Source organism: Heterodontus francisci, chromosome 4 (genome assembly GCF_036365525.1).
Source record: "Heterodontus francisci isolate sHetFra1 chromosome 4, sHetFra1.hap1, whole genome shotgun sequence".
Lineage (NCBI taxonomy): Eukaryota > Metazoa > Chordata > Chondrichthyes > Heterodontiformes > Heterodontidae > Heterodontus > Heterodontus francisci.
Window position 1 is genome coordinate 132297846 of NC_090374.1, and position 22856 is coordinate 132320701.

The following is a 22856-nucleotide window of genomic DNA, read 5'->3' on the forward strand; positions in this document are numbered from 1 at the left end:
GACCACACTTCGAATATTGTGTTCAGTTCTGGTCGCCTCATTATAGGAAGGATGTGGAAGCTTTAGAGAGGGTGCAGAGGAGATTTACCAGTATGCTGCCTGGACTGGAGGGCATTTCTTACGAAGAAAGATTGAAGGAGCTAGGGCTTTTCTCAATGGAGCGAAGAAGGATGAGAGGTGACTTGATAGAGGGGTACAAGATAATGAGAGGCATAGATAGAGTGGATAGTCAGAGACTTTTTCCCAGGGTGGAAAGGGCTATCACCAGGGGGCATAATTTTAAGGTGATTGGAGGAAGGTTTCGGGGAGATGTCAGAGGTAGGTACTTTACACAGAGAGTGGTGGGTGCGTGGAATGCGCTGCCAGCGGTGGTGGTAGAAGCAGATACATTAGGGGCATTTAAGCGACTCTTGGATAGGTACATGGATGATAGTAGAATGAAGGGTAGGTAGTTAGTTTGATCTTAGAGTAGGTTAAAGGTTCGGCACAACATCGTGGGCCGAAGGGCCTGTACTGTGCTGTACTGTTCTATGTTCTATGTTCTGAATCTCATGGTTCAATGAAGAAACCAGCACACGAAACCAAACATGATTCAGACATCAGACAACTAATTCTTAGAACGATCTGTAGTACCTGGTTGTATTGTTTTACATGACATGCAAATATCTAACTTTTAGGATTGAACAGTTTTATTGTTGTTTTAAGTATTCTTAATTTTAAATAAAAACAAATTGTGTGCTTCCATTAAACCATTCCAAAGACAAAAGAAACCTCCAGACACTGGAGATTTGAAATAAAACTTGAAGCTGGTGGGAATACATAACTGGGCCATCAGCCTCTGGAAGGAGAAAAAAAATTCCAATGGCAGAGCCTTCATGAGAACTAACGAAGGTTTCACATCCAAAATATTAACATCTTTTCTCTTTACCAGTGTTGATTGACCTACAATGTTTCTTAAGGCATTTGGGGTCTTATTTTGCTTGTGGGCAAACCAGTTGGACCACAAATGACTGTTTTTTTTCTGAATATATATTTACACTGTCTTCCTCTACTAACTTCATTTGTATACCAAATAACAACTACATTAGTGTTGGAAAACACAAACAGAGAGGTGTTTATCGGACATCAAGCTGAGATAAGTGAAGACCAAGTGGCTCATAAAGGTTTACTGAATCCCCAAAGTAGATTTACATACAAGACAGCTGTGATTTTTTTAAATCCATGTGATTTGTTTTGAGGAGGGTTTTGCCATTTTTTCCTCCGTTTCCTCCTCTTGCTTCTCTCCCAAAGACACTGCTTATTGTTGCTCTCCAGTATCTTGCCCAAGTGGCTCGCCTTCACATGTAAGCCTAGTGGACATTGGCAGTAATTTAACTATGCCAAGCTCGATCCTGCCCTTGGCCAACATCTACATGAACTCACATTCCAACAGGGATCATTGTATAGTTATTAAGGGCAAGAAACCCTCACCGATATTTAGGGTCAATTGTCAGTCTGTACAATCAGCTCCACTGACATCAGCTAACTTGGCACAGACTGGGACTTGAACCCCAAGACCTTCCAGTCTACATAACTCAGTTACACAGTGCATTCACCATTGGTGGAGCTTCATTTGTGTTCTGGCTTTTTTTTTGCTTGGTCTCCTAATTTTTGCTTTCTGTGCTTATTTTCTCTTCAGCTGATGGTGGCTGCCATGTAGTGTATATTTTTGATGTGCAGGCTTTGGGGAGTCAGGAGGTAAGTTACTCACCCAGCCTCTGACTTGCTTTTGTAGCCACAGTATTTATGTGGCTGGTCCAGTTAAGTTTATGGTCAATAGTGACCACCAGGATGTTGATGGTGGGGTATTCAGTGATAGTAATGCTGTTGAACATCAAAAGGAGATGGTTAGATTCTTTCCTGTCAAAGATGGTCATTGCCTGGTACTTGTGTGGCGTAAATATTGTTGCCACTTATCAGCCCAAGCCTGAATGTTGTCCAGGTCTTCCTGCATGTGGGCACAGACTGCTTCAGCGTTTGAGGAGTTGCAAATGGTACTGAACACTGTGCGATCATCAGCGAACACCCCAACTTCTGACTTTATGATGGCGGGAAGGTCATTGATGAAGCAACTGAAGATGGTTGGGCTGAGGACACTGCCCTGAGGAACTACTGCAGTGATGTCCTGAGGCTGAGATGATTGGCCTTGAACAACCACAACCACCTTTCTTTGTGCTGGGTATGACTCCAACCAGGCGAGGGTTTACCCCAATTCCTACCGGCTTCAATTTTGATAGGGCTTCTTGAGGCTACACTCAGTTAAATACTATCTTGATATCAAGGGCAATCAGTCTCACCTCACCTCTGAAATTCAGCTCTTTTGTCCAGGTTTGGACCAAGGCTGTAATAAGGTCAGGAGCCAAGTTGCCCTGGCAGAACGCAAACTGAGCATTAGTGAACAGGTACTCTGAGCAAGAACCACTTAATGGCACTGGTGTCGACACCTTCTATCACATTATTAATGATTGAGAGTAGACTGATGGGGTGGTAAGTGGCCGGATTGGATTTGCCCTGCTTTTTGCAGACAGGACACACCTGGGTACTTTTCAATATTGTTGCATTGATGCATGTGTTGTAGCTGTACTGGAACAGCTTGGCTAGGGGCTCAGCTATTTCTGGAGGACAAGTCTTCAGTACTACAGCCGGGATGTTGTCAGGGCCAATAGCCCTTGCTGTATCCAGTGACTTCAGCCATTTCTTAATATCACATGGAGTGAATCAAATTGGCTGAAGACTGGCATCTGTGATGCTGGCGACCTCAGGAGGAGGCCCAGATGGATTACCCACTCGGTACTTCTGGCTGAAGATGTTTGCAAATGCTTCAGCCTGTTTTTTGTACAAACTTGCTGAACTGCCTCATCAATGAGGATGGGGATGTTTGTGGAGCCTCCTCCTCCCATTAGTTGTTTAATGTCCACTACCATTCATGACTGGATGTGGCAGGACTGCAGAGTAGATTAAATACTTTCTGTATTGAAAGGTTCTATTATACATCCCATTTATGGAAGTTTTTATAAATACCGGAACGTCTTGATCACTTTTCCAAAGAAAGCATGTTTGTTAATTTTGAGGACAATTAAATGATATAGTCAGAAATAGAGCTTTGCCATGGAGTACTGTCAGTAACTATCGATGTTGTTATATTCAATATATGTTTATGTTATATGCAAATGCAAAAAAAACCCTTGAATCCACATTAACCCAATCCCTTAAAAACTTCCTCGTGTATAGTAACTGATAAAGCAGGAGTCACTTGCTGCTTATACACTGGTAAGAATATGCAAAATTGTTATAGGCCTGTATCAGACCTTTCTTTGGGTTTTAAAAAAATTACTGTTGCATTTTGTAGAACAGGTCTCATACACAAAAATCAGTAAAGACTGTTAGCATATTTGCTAGTTACTCTGGCAATGCTTTGTCCTTTATTTGGCAACATATCCATGTGGCATTAACTCAAGAACAGATCTGCTGGAAGCACAACAACGCTGAATTGTTTTTAGTTGACAATCCTAAATGAGCAGACCTGAAGCTGGGCAAACGCATCCAATGAATGGTAGCACAGTCATTTTATCAAGTTTGTACCAAGTTGGCAAGAAAATTACTGAAGTTTATGAAAAAAGTACTCAATACCTGAAAAGGAAACATTTACTATAATATGTGAATAAAGATTACAATTTGACACGTACAATTTGGGAATGTAGCTATCTGAGGCAGAATCCATGATAGCAGGATTATAATTTTCGAAAAAATGTAAGTTAAGTAATACCATCTTTAACGAAACACATATTCATTTAAATAAATTGTTGGTTAGATAATCCAATAAGACGTAAAGTGCTTTTAATATACACATGAACATATAATTTTCAGCCAACAAAAGCAGAACCGATGTTTATGCCAGTGTAAGCTTACTCAGAATTTGTGCGATGAAAACAGAAAGTGCTGGAAAAACTCAGCAGGTCTGGCAGGATCTGAGGAGAGAGAAGCAGAGTTAATGTTTCAGGTCAGTGACCTTACATTAGAACTGGAGCAGTATATGATGCTGCGAAGGTGCTGTGGAGAGAGGGGGTAGAAAGGGACAGAAAGAGGGGGAGAGAGACGGGGGGAAAGAGAGGGACGAGAGGGAGAGTGGAGAGATGGGGGGGGGGGGGGAAGGGACAGAGAGAGAGATGGGGGAGAGAAAGATAGAAACAGAGAGTCATAGAGTCATTTACTTACGGCATAGAAGGAGGCCATTCAGCCAATCGAATCCATGCTGGCTCTCCACGGAGCTATGCAGTTAGTCCCACACCCTGGTTCAATCCCCATAGCCCTGAAAGTCTATTTCTCTCAGGTGGCCATCCAACCACCTCTTGAAATCACTGATCATGTCCACTTCCACCACCCTTGGGAGCAGCGAGTTCCAGGTCATTACCACCCACTACGTAAAAAAGTGCTTCCTCATATCTTTTGCACAAAACTTTCAATCTGTGTCCCATAGTCCTAGAGATGGGGGTGGAGCAGGGGAAGAGAGAACAAGACACACACAAGCATGGGGAGAGGGGGGAAGAGAGATCCAGATCTCTCCTGACAGATGGACATCTATCCAGAATACTCAACATCGCAACATCAAGTGTGCAGGCAAGGATTGACTACTTATGCAAGCAAAAATAATGCCAGGTATGTCACTAAATCAGTTTTCAATACAGTGATGAGAAAGTAAGTCAAAAAATTAATCTTCTCATCGAAAGTTCTTCATAAAAATGCACATGTTGTTATTTTTATTAGTAAGATAAATGTTTAATGCCTTTATCTTTTGAAATTTGCTCACCGGCGCCCCTGGCCGAGCAAAAATCATAATGTGGCACTCTGCCCGAAAAGGTTGGACAACCCTGATTTAAAGCAACCCCCAGAACTGAAAGCAGTGTTGAAACAAATATAAATTGTTTGCACGAATTTGATGCAGATGATTTAAGGTATTAGTACATTAAAGCAGACTGGCACAAGTTCATTTTTTCCTATATACATTGGTGCAAATACAGTAAAAAAGCCTAGCATATTAACATGCTGGAAAAAACAAGTCAGCATTATTCACCAAACAAATTATATATTTGTCAGATATATTGTGAATATGTATAAGTGGAATTGTTCCTTTTGGGGGATGGGGGAGGTAGGGAGGTGGGAAGAGATGGAGCAGCGAGAAAGAAATTCATGAATAGTTGACAAACAAAAAAATGCCAACCAAAAATCTTTGCCTAGACAGTACTATTTGAGCAGTGCATCTCTGTAATGCATTGAATTTCTGTTCAAAATTCAATTGTGTTCACTTTCTTCAAGTCATTATAAAATTATTTGCTCCATGGGCCTGACACAGGGTATTTTTAGCTAAAAAATTATTTCAAGTTAAAAAGGAATTCACAACTGACTTTGACTAAACAAAGTTTAAGCTGTTGATTCCACCAACTGCTATAAAGTTCTAATAATAGTACTTGCTTCTAACAAAATTAGATATTAAAGCATATTGTGAGCATTACATTCAAACCTCCTACACACACCAACTGCTGAAAAAAATGGCATATACATCCTCTGTCAACATGATAAAGTCGGTGAGAAGTATAAATTTGCCAGTTGTTTTAAGAGTATAGGAACAGGGTAAGCCATACAGCCCCACAAGCCTATCCTGCCATTTAATTAGATCATGGCTTATCTGAATCTTAACTCCATCTTCCCGCCCAGTTCCGTAACCCGCAATATTCTTGTCTAACAAAAATCTATCAATTTCTGTTTTGAAATTTTCAATTGACCTAGCCTCAACAGCTTTTTCGGAGAGAGAATTCCAGATTTCCACTACCCTTTTTGTGACATGAACTCTGAATGGCCTAGTTCTAATTTTAAGGTTATGCCCCCATGATCTGGACTCTCTCAGCAGAGGAAATACTCTTTCTCTATCTACCTATCAACTCCTTTAATCACCTGAAAAACCTCAAATATATCACCCTTAATCTTCAATACTCAAGGGAATACAAGCCTAGTCTATGCAAATAGTACTACCAGTTGTGTCTGCCTTAGCTTAGTAGTGCTATCGTGGCCCACTCCCAGGATGTGGGACAATCATGAACCACTTTGCAGCAGCTTGCCTGCAATTTGGCATGACTATCTGGTTTAAAAAGATAGTGGTACTCTTCCAACTAGTCATTGGCAAGGATTACACTGCACCTATCATCACCATTGCGAATCACATTTTTTAGGCAATGAATAGATTCACCATGTCTCGAAAAGTCCATATCACTACAGAAGCATCTGCAGAAACACCAAAGCCAGCCTTAGCTCTTGGCAAACGCTGTGAGCATCTTTGGAACAAGAGAAACATCAGCCTGTAAACCTAGTTCAAAATCTACAGGGCTATTGATCTGATAACCCTGCTTTATGTCTGTGAAACTTGGACATTTCTGTACTGCAAATTCAATGCAGCATATGCACAACAAATTAAGAAACAAAATGACTTTCACCTAAACTGCTGAAGATAACTAATGAAGATCAGATGGTAAATCAAGATCCCTGACACCAAAATTATTTAGAGATGGGCAATAAATGCTGGCCTTGCCAGTGGTGTTCACATCTCAAGAATGAATAAATTTTTAAAAAGGTCATGTGGTACAAGTGTCTGATGAAGTAATCCTGAAGAAAATCTTTTATGGTGCATTAATAACTGGGAAACAATCTCAAGGTAGACAACAGGAGATATAATGACTATTTACAAGTGACTCTGAAACCATACAAATTAGACATCCATAAATGAGAACAACTTGCTCAAGAAAGCTTGGTGAAAAACCTCCATGAAAGTACCTCCTACTATGAGACCCAACTGTAGCTGATGAAGTCTCCTCTGAAAAATCAAGAACCCCAATCTACTGTTCACTCTTTGGCAGCTAATTCTGAGCAAAGAAATGCTCTCATCAGAAACTGAATGCAGGAAATAGGATGATATTTCAATACTGAAGGGCAAACAAAGGAATGAGCAGCAATCTGAGTCAGAAGATCATGGGTTCAAGCCCTACTCAAGAGCCTTGAGTTCATAATCTAGCCTGAGTGTAGTACTGAGATACAACTACATTGTTGGAGGCCCCATCTTTTGGATGGGACATTAAACCAAGGTCCTGTTTGCCCTTTGTGGTAGAGGTAAAAGATTCCATGGTACTGACAAAGAAAAGCGGGGAGATCTCCTGGCCAATATTCATACCTCGTCCAACACGAGACCAAAACACATTATCTGGGCTCTGACCTGATTTGGGGCAGATTGGCAGCTGCATTTCTCTACAACAGTGACTAGGCTTCAATAAAGTACTTCATTGGCTGTCAATAGCTTTGGGACATTCTGAGGGGGTGAAAGGTGCTCGAAAATGCAAGTCCTTTCTTACCTGCGCCCACTACCAGGGTCTTGGCCCCCGAGCTGTCCAGGCAGTGCAAGAGTGAGCGTTCACGGAGGTTGGTGTTGAGGAAAGCCACGGCACAACCGAGCTTGGACAAGCCGAACCAGACGCACACGAAGTCGGGCTCGTTGCTCATCAGCAGCGCTACCGTGTCACCCGCTCTCACGCCGTGTTGGTGCTGAAGGAAGACCTGAGCTACTCGGTTGCTTCGGCTGTCCACGGCTCGGTAAGTGTAAGGTCGGCCCTCGTACAGCAAGAAGGTTTTGTGCGGGTTTGCCTCCACCTGCTGCGTGAAGCGATCCAGGACGGTCAGCACCCTTCCGGTGAGGTAAACTTTTAAAAGCCTGAAGCCGAATTTGCTGGCTCGTAATACAAAGCGCACGTCCTGGCACAGACAGGGAAAGGTGAGATTCAGGAGCATCAGCAAGGCGATGGCTCCTGCGACCGCTGCTGCAGCGACAGACAACATTCTTCCAGCTGCGTCTGACCAAAGGAGAATGATTTAAAACAAAGTCGATTGATCGTCTTTCTCCGCTTCTTGAGCGCCTTCAATTTCTTCTGTGGTCTCCTCCACCCAGTTCTCACTCAATCCTGTTTACCACGTTATGGAATGAGTTATTTTCTTTCCTCCTGATAACTTTTCAGTGAACGACAAGGACAGTGACCATACAGTGAAAGTGAAATGTCTTCAAGCACCAAATAAGGCGGGACATCCTGCACTGCCTTGTGTAATGCATGTTCAACTTTTGTTCAAATCTTCCAAGCTTGTTGCTACTGCGCTTTAAGCAATCCTATTTAACTAAAAGTCTGACATTTAAGTTCGATTTTTCAAAGGTGTCACACTTCAGGGTGTTGCATATTGACATGGCACCAATGAGGGATAGGTTGAAATGTATGTTGGTGATTTTTGTACATGTCGTACAGTGGACAGGTAGTGGGTTACACTACCTCTGCCTGTCCGATGGAGTTGGCAGGGCAACCGGGCCATTTTTGTGGCCGGGCCTAATTGAAGTTCAACCGGTGATCTTACAACGCTAATAAAGAAAGAAAATCTTGCATTTGTATAGTAACTTTCACGGTTTCATGATGTCTCAAAGTGCTTAACAGCCAATGAAGTATTTTTTGAAGTGTAGCCACTGTTGTAATGTAGGAACCGTGGCAACCAATTTGTGCACAGCAAGCTCCCACAAACAGCAATATGATATCAACCAGGCAGTCTGGGGTCCTTTAAGGTATTGGTTGAGGAATAAATATTGGCCAGGACACCTCTTCCTCCTCTTGTCGGTAGTACGTGCCCAGACAAATTTCTCAGCAGCAATGGAGAGGTGGCTTGATAGGTAAATGCCACAAGTATTGTTCCCAGGACTTCACTGCAATGTGGGGAAATAATATACAACCTCATCAAGACTGCCAATTTAAGACTTCTCTTCATATCTCTCTTGCTTTCTGTACAGCTCTGCATCGAGGACTATCTCACCTCCCTATCCCCATTTTCCCCCAAGCCTCTCCTCTAATCAGAATGGCACACATCCTTGCATCTCCTTCTGCATGCACTCATATCCTCAAAACCTACTACTGACCTCACGACTGTCCTTTCTTGGTCACATTCTGCTTCTTCTTATTACCATGCACACTTCGCTAAGCTGCCAAATACATCTTAAAAACACACCAACAAGGCACAGACTAACACACTTTCTCTTGCAAGAGAAACTGACACACAACAGAAGGAAGCATATGAGAACAGGAGGAGATCCTGCCTTCATATAGACACCAGTGCTGATGGATGAGAGTGCCATTGATATGAATGACAGACAGAGATTCCATTAGAGATACCCAGGCTGGAGGTCGCACATGGTGGTGGGATGTTTGAGTATCTTCCCTTCCTTTTTTCTTTCCACTTAACCCTCTCACTCACTTACATACTCCGTATAACAACCCCATGGTGCATTGCACAGCCACTCATCTGCTACTGCTTACCCTTTTCATTTTTTTCTAGGTCCTTCTGATGAATTGGACCTTGCAGCCAGACAGGCTGAGAGCGAGATCCTCTCAACGATGCACTGCTACTTTCTCTTACCCTTTCAAGCACCAGCATATATATCAGCAACCCGTATAGTATAGATCAGGGTTGCCCAACCTTTTTGAGTGGAGGGTCGAGTTATGATTTTTGCTCAGCCCGGGGCGCCGGTGAGCAAATTTCAAAGATAAAGACATTACAAATTTATCTTATCATAAAAACAACAACAGATGTGCATTTTAATGAAGGAGCTTTAAATCAGAAGATTAATTTGTTGACTTACTTTCTCAAGACTATATTGAAAACTGATTTAGTGACATACCTGGCATTGTTTTTGCTTACATAAGTAGTCAATCTCTGCCTGCACTCTTGATGTAGTGATGCAGAGTATTCTGGATAGATTTCCATCTGTCAGGAGAGATCTTGATCTCGCTCCCCTATCTCCCCACGCTCTGTGTGTGTGTGTCTCTGTCTCAGTTTTCCCCACCTCTCCCTCTCCCATCTCCAGGACTAGGGGACACAGATTGAAGGTTTTGTGCAAAAGATGCAGGGAGAATATGAGGAAGCACTTTTATACACAACAGGTGGTAATGACCTGGAACTCACTGCCCAGAGGGTGGTGGAAGTGGAGACGATCAATGACGTCAAGAGGAATGGCCACCTGAGCGAAATAGACTTGCAGGGCTATGGAGATCGAGCCAGGAAGTGGGACTGACTGCATAGCTCTGTGGAGAACTGGCATGGACTTGATGGGCTGAATGGCCTCCTTCTGTGCCATAAGTAAATGGCTCTATGACTCTCTGTCTGTCTGTGTCTCTGTCCCTCTCTCCCCCTCTCTGCCCCCCCTCTCTGTCTCTCTCTCCCCCCTTCTCTGTCCACCCCTCGTGTCTCCCATGTTGCCCGCTCAGTACTCCCCACTCCTTGCTCAGTGTTACCCACTCAATGTTCCCTGCAGCAGCCTTTCCCTCAACTGGATGTTTACCATGTCTGTATTATTTAAGTTGGGAGCGAGTGGAGGTGGGAACCTGCCCAGTGTGCAGGATACAGGACATTTACTGAATCGCGCAAACGCTGAGGGGTGGCCGATCCCAGGGCACATGCGCCGCGTTTCACCAATCAACACAACACTGCCTGGTCAGCCCCTGTCAGTCACAGGGAGTGACCAATCACAGACAGGGTTTTCCCTGCCCATCAGACACAGGTTTCGCCTACATCCTCCACCTAACGTACATGGGAGTAGTCAATCTGAGCTGAGCTAAAGGCAGATTGGCGGGCCAGATGGAAACCTTCAGCGAGCCAGATTCTAGCCTACGGGCTGTATGTTGGACAACCCTTGTATAGATAATGAGTACAGGGGACTGACTTATGTGATTCACCAATTCAGGAAGCAGGATCAAATACAGTTGAAAGGACATCCCAGGAAATGGCTGTCAAAGACTGTGATGGAATCAACTACCAACTTGTATGGAGTTCTTTCATATGGCTTTTGCACTCTTCAGTCAACCATGAATGCATGGTCGCCCCAATAGATACTGCCACTGGGCCCTCCCGAAAGGAGCTTGTGATACACAGAGTAGTAAGATATCTCAGGGATGCTCATTGTGGCACCGTGCAGTGTTTGAGTTCCAGTATCTCCTCCACTGAGAAGAACAATGAGCCATGTGTGTAGAAAATAACACTTGTCTCTAAACAGCCAGCCTCTCTCCTGTACAAGGCTGGTGGGTATAGAGTCACAAAGTCATTACAGCACAGAAGGGGGCCATTCAGCCCATTGAGTTCATGCCAGCTCTCTATAGACCATCGAGCCAGTCCCATTCCCTCCCCTATCCCTGTAGCCCTGCAAGTGTATTTCCCTCAAGTGTCCATCCAATTTTCTTTTGAAATCATTGGTTGTCTCCGCTTCTTCCGCCCACATAGGCAGTGAGTTCTAGGTCTTTACCACTTGCTGTGTAAAAATACTTTTTCCTCACATCCCCCCCGTACCTCATGCCCAAAACTTTAAATCTGTGTCCCCTAGTCCTTGTACCATTAGCTAATGGGAACACCTTTTCTTTGTCTACCCTATCCAAACCTGTCATCATCTTGTACACCCGTATCAAATCTTCCCTCAATCTCCTTTGCTCTAAGGAGAACAACCCCAGTTTCTCCAACCTAACCTAGTAGGTAAAATCCCTCATCCTTGGAACCATTCTGGTAAATCTCCTCTGCAAGGACCTCACATGCTTCCGAAAGTGTGGTGACCAGAACTGACATCATACTCTAGTTGTGGCCTAACCAGAGCTTTATAAAGATTCAGCATAACCTCCCCAGTTTTGTATTCAATGCCTCTATTTATGAAGCCCAAGATCCTATATGCTTTGCTAACTATTCTGTCAATATGTCCTGCCACCTTCAAAGATTGATGCACATAAACCCCTAAGTCCCTCTATTCCTTCACACTCTTCAGAACTGTGCCATTAAATATCGATTACCTCTCCCGATCCCTTCTGCCAAAATGTATCACTTCACATTTCTCAATATTAAATTCCATCTACCATTTGTCTAGCGTCTATGGCCAGTTGCAGTCAATTGGTATCACCCTCACTGTTTTCCCCTCCTCCAAGTCTGGTATCATTAGCAAATTTTGAAAATTTATTCTGTATCCCAATATCCAAGTCATTTATATATTAAAAAAATTGGTCCTCGCACTGGCCCTTGGGGAACACAGCTGTCTACCATCCTCCAGGCGGAGAAACAACCATTTACCATGACTGATTTCTGTCCTTATGCCAATTTTTTTAACCAAGCTGAAGCTGACCCTCCTATTCCATGAGCATCAATTTTGTTAACTAGTCTTTTATGTGGTACTTTGACTCTTTCTTAAAATCCATATAGATGTCACTTCCAAGATTCTATAGACTCTGAAACAGTTCCTACATATTGGAGGGTAGCTAATGCAACCGCACTATTTAAAAAGGGAGGTAGAGAGAAAGCAGGGAATTATAGACCAGTCAGCCTGATGTCGGTAGTGGGGAAAATTACAGAGTCCATTATCAAAGATTTTATAGCAGAGCACTTGGAGAACAGTGGTAGAATCAGACAGAGTCAGCATGGAATTACAAAAGGGAAATCATGCTTGACAAATCTACTAGAATTCTTCGAGGATGTAACTAGTAGAGGTGATGAGGGGGAGCCAGTGAATGTGGTTTATTTGGACTTTCAGAAGGCTTTCGACAAAGTCCCACATAAGAGATTAGCATGTAAAATTAAAGTGCATGGGATTGGGGGTAGTGTTTTGCTGTGGATAGAAAATTGGTTGGCAGACAGGAAAGAAAGAGTAGGGATAAATGGATCTTTTTCCGAATGGCAGGCAGTGACTAGTGGGGTACCGCAGGGATTGGTGCTAGAACCGCAGTTATTCACAATATAAATTAATGATTTAGATGAGGGAACTAAATGTAATATCTCCAAATTTGCAGATGACACAAAACTGGGTGGGAGGGTGAGTTGTGAGGAGGATGCAGAGAGGCTTCAGGGTGATTTGGACAAGTTGAGTGAGTGGGCAAATGCATGGCAGATGCAGTATAATGTGGATAAATGTGAGGTTATCCACTTTGGTAGCAAAAACAGGAAGGCAGATTATTATCTGAATGGCTATAAACTGTGAGAGGGGAATATTCAGCGAGACCTGGGTGTTCTCGTACACCAGTCGCTGAAGGTAAGCATGCAGGTGCAACAGGCGATAAAAAAGGCAAATGGTATGTTGGCCTTCATAGCGAGAGGATTCGAGTACAGAAGCAGGGATGTCTTGCTGCAATTATACAGGGCCTTGGTGAGGCCACACCTGGAATATTGTGTGCAGTTTTGGTCTCCTTATCTGAGGAAGGATGTTCTTGCTATAGAGGGAGTACAGCGAAGGTTTACCAGACTGATTCCTGGGATGGTGGGACTGACATGTGAGGAGAGATTGAGTCGGTTAGGATTATATTCGCTGGAGTTCGGAAAAGTGAGGGGGGATCTCATAGAAACCTATAAAATTCTAACAGGACTTGACTGGGTAGATGCAGGAAGGATGTTCCCGAAGGTGGGGGAGTCCAGAACCAGGGGCCATAGTCTAAGGATACGGGGTAAACCTTTCAGGACTGAGATGAAGATAAATTTCTTCACCTAAAGAGTGGTGAGCCTGTGGAATTCGCTACCACAGAATGCAGTTGAGGCCAAAACATTGAATGTTTTCAAAAAGGAGTTAGATATAGCTCTTGGGTCTAAAGGGATCAAAGGGTATGGGGCAAAAGCCGGAACAGGCTACTGAGTTGGATGATCAGCCATGATCATAATGAATGGCGGAGCAGGCTCTAAGGGCTAAATGGCCTACTCCTGCTCCTATTTTCTATGTTTCTATGACATCCATTGCAGTCCCTCATCAACCTTCTCTGTTGCTGCATCAAAAAAATTAGATTAATGAAACACGATTTTCCTTTTACAAATCCGTGCTGGCTTTCCTCTCAACTCAAACCTCTCCAAGTGCCTCTTAATTATTTTTCCATGATTATTGTTTCTAAAGCCTCCCACCATTGATGTTAAACTGACCAGCCTGTAGTTACTAGGAATGTCCTTACACCCATTCTTGAATAAGCGTGTCACATTTGCCACTCTCGAATCCGTGGGCACATCTCCCATATCGGGAGAAGATTGGAAGATTATGGCAAGCCCTTCTGCTATCTCCACCCCCACTTCCATTAGCAACCTGGGATGCACTCCATCCAGACCAGCTGAAGTATCCACTGTAAGCATAGCCAGCCGTTCCAGTACATCCTACCTATCAATTTTCTCCCCATGCATTACCTCTACCACCTCCGTTTCTACCGATGTTTTGTCAACATCCTCTTCCTTAGTAAGCACCGATACAAAGTATGCATTAAGGATTGTAGTCTTGCCCTGTGCCTCTAAGCATATATCACCCTCTTTGTCCCTAATAGGCCCCACCCCACCTCTTACTACCTGCTTACTATTTACCTGCCTGTAGAAGATTTTTGGGTTCCCTTTTAATTTGACCACCATTCTATTCTCATATTCTCTCTTTGCCAGTCTTATTTTCCTCATCACTTCTCCTCTCAACTTCTTTGGCCTGGTTCTTGGTTGAAGAATTAATTTGATATGTATCATACACTCTTTATTTGCTTCACCATATTTTCTAACTCCCTGATCATTCAATGTGGTTTTGGTTCCCTTGGCTTTCCTTGTTGTTAGAATGTACCTAGCTTATACCTGAAACATCTCCTTCTTAAAAATTGCCCACTGCTCTGTTACACTTTTTTCTGTTGTTTTTGGTTCCATTTTACCCTAGCTAGATCCCTTCTCATTCCATTGAAGTTAGCCCTCTTGCAATTTAGAAGTTCTACTTTAGATTGTTCCTTGCTCTTCTCCATTACTAATCTAAACCTTGTGGAGAATTGCCTCAGACAAAAGTGTTATCATAGTTGCCAGGAAAGCAGGCACAAGCTGGCATGATATACTTTTGGCGATCAGTGTACCCTCTAAGCTGCGCGGCTGTGCAGCAACCTGGAAACTCCCATCCAGGCCGAGCATAATTCTGCCCCTATAAATAATGACGCACTTGGGTGCGCACAAATTTTTTTTAAAGGGGCTGCCATAACAAACAAAATTGAGGGAACTTTGCTGGTGATGGATTGAGTATCTATGACAACAACAAACGTATCAGGATAGGTGATCAAAATCTTGGTCAAAGAGGTAGGTGTTAAGGAGTAATGTAAAGGAGAACAGAAAGGTGGAGAGATTTACAGAGGGAATTGCAGAGTTTAGGGTCTAGACAGCTGAATGCTAAGCTACCAAATTGGCAAATGGACAGAATCTGCGTTGCACAAAGGGTTATAATTGGAGGAATGCAGAATTCTCAGAGTTGTAGAGTTATAGGAGGGTAGCAGTTCATGAAGATAGTGGGACTGTAAAGTAGTCCATGAAACAACTACGTTGCAGTCAGTGAGGACCTGGATAAGGGAAGAAGCCTGCGATCTATGTGAATCTCAGAGCCCTACTCTGTTGCTTACAGTTGAAAATGGTGTAAGTATTTCTCTAGCAAACAGGACCTTATTTCCCTGCTTACTGCAAGCATAAACTGCAGACTGACTGAAGTTACTGATATCCACTGTGGCAGCCTGAAATGAGTTGGAGGCAAAAATATTCAGAGCTGCAGTGACCTCGACAGCAACTGGCATGTGGTTACTAGCTGTGACAGTTGATTACAGGTCTCGTTGCAAGAGGTGATACAACTGTTACATCTCCCTAGAGAAGTGCAACTCATCAGACAGTTGAAGGTATGTTGTCCTGGGCCTATAACCTGTGAGGAAGGATAGGATTCCTGCAAGCACTCATGTTTTTATTTGCTTTCCCTACAGCTGGAACTCTGCTTCTCTTTCCTGCAGCTGCTGTTCCTTAGTCTCTTTCCAAATTGAAATTGTCAGGATTCCTATGAAGAAAAACTTGTGTTGCCAGAAAATCCTTAAGACCTTAACAATATTCTACCACAATACAAAGCATTTTAAGTTGCAAAAGCCATAATGTAATTTGAGCAACATCGATCCCAAAACTTTCTGTTGTTTTAGTTAAGAGCAGATAAAGATCCCTTTAAATATTGCTAAAACTTGCCCATGTACTGCCCATGGTTTGGAGCATAGTCTTTAACAGCATAGAAGGAGGCTATTCAGCCTATTGAGTCCATGCTGGCTGTCCACAGAGTTATCCAGTCAGGCCCACTTCCGTTGCTTGATCTCTGTAGCCCTGTAAGTTTATTTCCTTCAAGTGACCATCCAATTTCCTTTTGAAGTCATTGATTGAGAAACAAAAAAAAGAACTGTTGCTAGCAAAGTGGGCAGAGGGAAAATGGCATTGTGGGACCTATGTCATCTGACCCTAATTAGCATATATTTATTAAGACTTCTCGCAAGAGTTCTAGCCACTTAAATTGACGTCTTCGCAAAATTCGGAATGGGTGGCCAACTAGTGGTAAGTTCTTGGTTGTTTTCAATGTAATTTTCGTCCTTCTGCTGCCCCATTTCTAAGCACAAATGGAGTGATCGTAGGAAGAAAATTACACCTACCTCTCTACCATTTCTCTGAATTGCTTCCATGCTGTCTGACTGCCTATCAAACATCAAGGGTAGGATTTTTGGGTCCAAGATTGGAAACGAAGGCAGATGGGGCCTGAAAATACTGGAATTGGCCAGCATGCCAGTTTCCTAACCCCATTCCCGGCATCAGCTATTTTCGCCGAGGAGGGTTTGGGGCCAGCAAGGGTGCCTGCCCGCACAAGGCAGGCAGCCAATTAGGGTCATTCAGTGCCTTGTTAAAGATAAATTAAGGAGGCAGACTGAGATTTTCCAGTCGTTCTCCAGTTTCCCGACATGATGCGGGATGGGCATATCAACTGCCTGGAGGAGGGCACCCAGTGGCAGGCCAGGATGCCTCTGCTTCAGGCAGGCTTACAGGCCCTCCTTGCCTCCCTGGGTGCGGTTGCAGCCTAAGGTTGCCCTGTAGAGGGATTTCACCCCCAACCACCGACAGTGGCATCCTGGCTGCTTTCTCTATTCTTTTAATTCCATTTTTTTTTTAAGTGGCTGAGAGGGCACCTGCATGTTGAAGTGCCCTCTCAGTTACCTACCCATTACTGCAGCCAGGTGCTCCTCTGAAACTGGAAGGCCTCTGATTGACTCATTATAGCTTTGAGAGCCTACCTGCTGCCCTTAATTGGACAGGGAGCCTGACTCCATGCCAATTAAGGTGGCACTCCAGTTAAAATTCTAATGACTGATTCTTTCCACCCAAGGGTGGGTTTAGGACCCAGAAACAGTCCCGACTCTTGTTTCCCACCCCCAAAGCAAAAATTAAACCCCAGTCTTAGGTGATGTACAACATCCTCCGGGGAAGCATCAGAAAGAACAAACCTGTTGACTTTGTCTCACCGCCCCCTCTCCCTCCACAAACTCTGCCACTGATTCTATCCCCTTTTTTAGCCATTCCTTAGACTGAACTTGAGTTGAGCTTTAAACCCCACATCATAACCATCACGACAGATATCAAACTCTGCATTACCTACTTCAGATTTACCTCAGCACTCTTTTTTTTCTGGAACTTTTCTAGATGCCTTTATCAGCTCCAGACTGGACTACTTAAATACATCCCCTTGCGGTTGCCTGATCCACCATTCTTCAACTTCTCCCATTGGGTGAAGGTGAACTGGGCTGAGATGGTTTCCTGCCCAGTGCAAATACTCTGTGGCTTACCCACTAACAAGTGGGGGGTCAGTTAACTCAATTGGCTAGATGGCTAGTTTGTGCTGTAAAAAGACACCAACAACATGAGTTCAATCCCCATGCTGGCTGTGGTAGTTCATGGAGGCCTGTCTGCTTGCCTTGCCCCATGCTTGTGGAGTGGTGACCCTTAAGCTATACATCACCAATGGGCTCTCCCAAATGGGAGAGATTCCCGAGGTCCTTTAGGACTATGGCTACAACAGCCAACTAATTCACCTACTGCAAGTGCTTCTCAGCTCACTGACCTGTATTGCTGCCTCCAGTTCTTCCTGGCAAACCTGTTTCTCTGCCTGTCTGCTTCTCCAATTGTTCTGTTGCTATCAATTTGAATACAGGTCACACATCTTCAGAAATGGCTTATTTTCCCATCCAGACAGCATGAACTCTTTGAGTTGGTCGAGCATCTATCCTTGTCCTCCCCCTCTTCTCCATTTAAATCCTGCTCCCTGTGACACAATTTACAGTCATGGACCAGCTTCCATATGTATACTGATACCATCCAGCTCTACCTCTTCCATTGACCTCACAATCTGTTCCATGTCATCAGACTACCTGTCAAACCTCAATTCATAGGTGATTCAAAAATTCCTCAATTGAGCATTGAGAAGGCTTCAGCCATTGTCTTCAGTGTCTGCCATGACACAATCTCAGAATAAAGGGCAAGCCATTTAGGACTGAGATGAGGAGGAACTTCTTCACTCGGAGGATGGTGAATCTTTGGAATTCTCTGCCCTGAGGGTGGTGGGAGCTCAGTCACTGAGTAAGTTCAAGACAGAGATCGATAGATTTCTAGTTGCTAATGATATCCAGATACATGGGGATAGTGGGAATATGGCATTGAAGTAGATGATCAGCCATGATCTAGAATGGTGGAGCAGGCTCGAAGGGCTGAATGGCCTACTCCTGCTCCTATGTTCCTATTCTCCCTTGTCATTGACTTCATTCTCTTTCTCACTCAGTCTGAGCCAGACAACATGAAATTTTAGCATCCTACTTGACCCAGTACTGAGCTTCAAACTCTGCATTCTTTGTACTAAGGTCACTTACTTCCACCTCTGCAACATTGTCTACCTCTGCCCCTAATCCAGCTCCTCTACTGTTGAAGCCCTCATTCACATTTTTGTTACCTCCTGATTTGATTTCATTGACCTCTTTGATGGTCTCACACTCTCCACCCTCGAACTTATCCAAAACACAGTTGCTTACATCCTGTCCCACAATAAGTCCTACTTACCCAGCCCTCCTATATTCACTGATCTATACTTGCTCTCTCTTCCCCAACACATTATATTTAAAATCCTTGGGCCCATTTTCCAATCTCTTCCTGACGTCATTCCATTGACCACTGCAACTTGTTCCCACCTTATATCTCCTCCTGAACATCTTAGTCTTCTAACTTAGGACTTTTATGAATCCTTTCCTCCCTTCTCCAACTTAAAGTGTCAGCAACATCCTGGTGGTACAGCTGGCAAATTATATGTTTTCTCCTCAGCTTTTGTCAGAATATTTAGCTTCAGTGATCTCTTGCCAAAGCACTCTCTTGTAACTTCACTGTGGCTCAAGATTTCATCATGGCATCAACTTTACATATTGGTGGCTTGCAAGGAATGGCTCAGTCCAGTAATGGTAGAAGGAAAGGAGTCCAGAATTTTTGGGATGCTGACATACAGATCCTCCTGGACAAGACCTGCCAGAGGGGAGATTACTTACTGGTCTTGCAAGGAAGGTGGCTACCAAAAGATCACAGATTCATCAGAATGATGCCAGCCAGAGCTTAAAGGGTAAATTATGAGGACGGTTTGTGTAAACTTGGATTTTATTCACTTGAGTTTAGATGTTTGATAGGGGAACTAGCTGAGGTGTTTCAAATGATAAGAATTCATTGGATAAAGAGAAACTATTTCCTCTGGTGGGAAAGCATAATCTAAAAATTAGATTAAAAGCAAAATACTGCGGATGCTGGAAATCTGAAATAAGAACAAGAAATGCTGGAACCACTCAGCAGGTCTGGCAGCATCTGTGGAAGGAGAAGCAGAGTTACTGTTTCGGGTCAGTGACCCTTCTTTGGATAATTAGACCTGTTTATGAGTGAAATCAACATGCACCTTTTCACACAAAGTGGAAATGTGAAACTCGCTTCCCCAAGAGGCAGTGGATGTAGGATCCAATGAAGCTTTCAGGACTAAGACCAATAGATTTTGGGAAGGAAGGATATCAAGGAATATGGAGCAAAGATGGGTAAATGTGGTTGAGGTACAAATCTAATTGAATGGAGGAACAGGGTCAAGGGACTGAACGGTCAAGTCCTGTTGAGTTGGCTGTTGTGTCTTTTATTGTCCTCAGTACAACTTTTAACTTGCAAGATCTCCACTCTCCAAAAGTTTGATTTTTTTTTTACAGATTTGTAACTCTATGACCTGAATTCAAATTGTACAATCTAACCATGAGCAATGTGACTAATTTATTTGATGCATCAGTACTATTCAGTCAACTATACTGATACAATATTTTTCCTCAGGTATTTCTTGTCTCATCGCTTTTCTTTAAATAATTTTGAAAAGCTTACTGATGTAAAATTTATATTTAATGGGTTTTTTTAATGAAAGAAAGAAAGGGAGAAACTTGATAGTATGTGATTGTGCATCTGTGTTAGGCTTTATGTGTCTTAGAAATTTTAACAAGTGTATTAAATTGAGGGGTCAGATTGAACAAGTGAGAGAGAGAGAGGGGGGGATTAGAGTGAAAGGGAAACAAAGAGAAAAGAAGAGATGTTCTTTCTTCACTTAATTTTAATAAAATTCTCAAAAAAGTTAAATTTTGAAGCCAGCTAAGTATCTGCACAAATGTTATTCGCGTACGTTTATGAGACAGAACTTTTAATTCCTATTACATGTGAGAGAGCGCGATAGGGAGAGAGGGAAAGACAGGCAGGCAGGCTGACAAACAGGCAGATAAAGTCACAGAGAGATGGGCAGATGGGGAGTTTCTTTCTTCATTCCAATCTGATTTATTTGTAGCACAAGTTGACTTTTGAGAACACCTCTTCAGGGAAACAAGACAGGGAGGGTGAGGAGAGGAAAGAGACCTTAAAGGTTATGGGCCTCTGGTCTCTTTGTAAGCACCCTCACAGGGTGAGTGAGAATGGAGGAAAGTGAATGAATGGTGAGGTGAGTGACAGTACAGCAGGGGGAAAGGGTGAATACAGGGGTCATTCAAGGAGGAAAAGGTAGGGATAATAATGGTAATGAGGGAGGTGGCAAGAAATAGAATAGGTGGTGGGAAGATGAAAGGATAGAGGTTGTGATGGGAAAGAAGCAATGAGGAAGCACATGTGATTGGGGGAGGGACAGAAACCAATCGCTAAGAGCTGCATTTTCCATGCAATACCACAGAAAATTGGTTAATATATAAAATACTGTTTTCAGAAAATAATGAACAGAGCTGTGAAACTCAATCCACAAATCCCAAAATGCCACTTAATAAAAATAGAACTTGTCTTATTTAGTCACCATAAATTGCCCTGTTTTTTCAACATCAAAACTTGTGTATACATAGTGCCTTTAATGTTCCAAGCCACTTCTCAAGAGCATTATAAAATACATGATTTGACTCTCAGCCATTTAAGGAGATATTAGGACAGATGACCAAAATCTTGATCAAAGAGGTAGGCTTTAAGGAGCACATTAAAGGAGAATAGAGAGGAAAAGAGCTGGAGAGGTTTGAAGAGAGAATTCCAGAGCTTAAGGCCTGAGTAACTGAAGCCACAGCTGCTAATGGTGAAGCAATTAAAATCAGGGATACTCAAAGAAGCCAGAATTGGAGGAGTGCAGATACCTTGGAGGGTTGTAGGGCTGGAGGCGATTACAGAGATAGGGAGGGATTGAAAACAAGTCTGAGGATTTTAAAATCAAGAAGTTGCTTAACCAAGCGCCAATGTAGGTCAGCAAGCACAGGCATGATGGATGAATTGGACTTGGTGCGTGTTAGTACATGGGCAGCAGAGTTTTGGATGACCTCAAGTTTACGGAGGGTACAATGTGGGAGGCCGGACAGTAGTGCATTGGAATAGTCAAGTTTAGTGGTAGCAAAGGCATGGATGAGGGTTTCAACAGCAAGTGAGCTAAGGGAGAGGCAGAGTCGGGCAATGCTACAGAGTGGAAATAGGCAGTCTTATTGATGGCACAGATGTGACACCAGTGTTGCGAACAGTCTGGTTCTGATGCTGATCCAGTCTGGATGAAGTTGGTGGTTGGGGAACAGAGTTTGTGGTGGGGTCCAAAGACAGTGGCTTCGATCTTCCCAATGTTTAGTTGGAGAAAATTTCTGCACATCCAGTACTTGATGTTGGACAAGCAGTCTGGCAATTTAGAGATAGTGGAGGGGTCAAGAGAGGCAGTGGTCTGGAGGACTTGTTGTCATCAGCACACATGAAGAAACTGACACTGTGTTTTCAGATGATGTCACCAAGAGCAGCATATAGATGAGAAATGTCGGAGGGTGGCCAAGGATAGATCTTTGTGGGACACCAGAGGTAACGGTGCGGGAACGGGAAGAGAAACCATTGTAGGTGATTCTCTGGCTATGATTGAATAGATAAGAATGGAACCAGGCATGTGCAGACCCATCCAGCTGGACAACGATGGAGAGGCGTTGGAGGAGGATGGTGTGGTTAAACATGTCAAAGGCTGCAGACAGGTCCAGAAGAATGAGGAGGGATTACTTATCTTTGTCATAGCCACATAGAACGGCATGTTTGACTTTGATAAGAGCTGTTTTGGTACTGTGGTGGGAGTAGGGGTTGGAACCTGGTTGGAGGGATTCAAATATAGAGTTCTGGTAAAAATGGGCTCAGTCTTGGGATGCAACAGCATGTTCAAGGACTTTGGTGAGGAAAGGGAGATTGGAGATTGGGCAGTAGTCAGCAAGGATGGAGGGGTCAAGATTTGGCCTTTTGAGGAGAGATGATGGCAGATTTGAAAGAACAAAGATTTGAAAGAGAACAATTAACAGTATCAGCTAACATGGGTACCAGGAAGGGAGGTCTGGTGATCAGTAGTTTAATGGGAAAACATTTGAGGGAGCAGG

General features: G+C 43.3%; 1 protein-coding gene across 2 annotated transcripts in view; it reads right to left on the reverse strand.

Moving 5' to 3' along the window:
* Positions 1-8198, reverse strand: part of slc27a6 (solute carrier family 27 member 6) — a 92088-nt gene extending 83890 nt beyond the window's left edge. The window contains exon 1 of one of the 2 annotated variants that reach the window (XM_068030177.1): positions 7434-8195. In XM_068030177.1, the coding sequence (XP_067886278.1) occupies positions 7434-7914 (481 nt within the window). In that variant the 5' untranslated portion in view covers positions 7915-8195. Of the gene's footprint in view, positions 1-7433 lie in introns of both variants that reach the window. The other variant, XM_068030178.1, reaches the window with a different exon arrangement.
* Positions 8199-22856: the final 14658 nt, after the last annotated feature.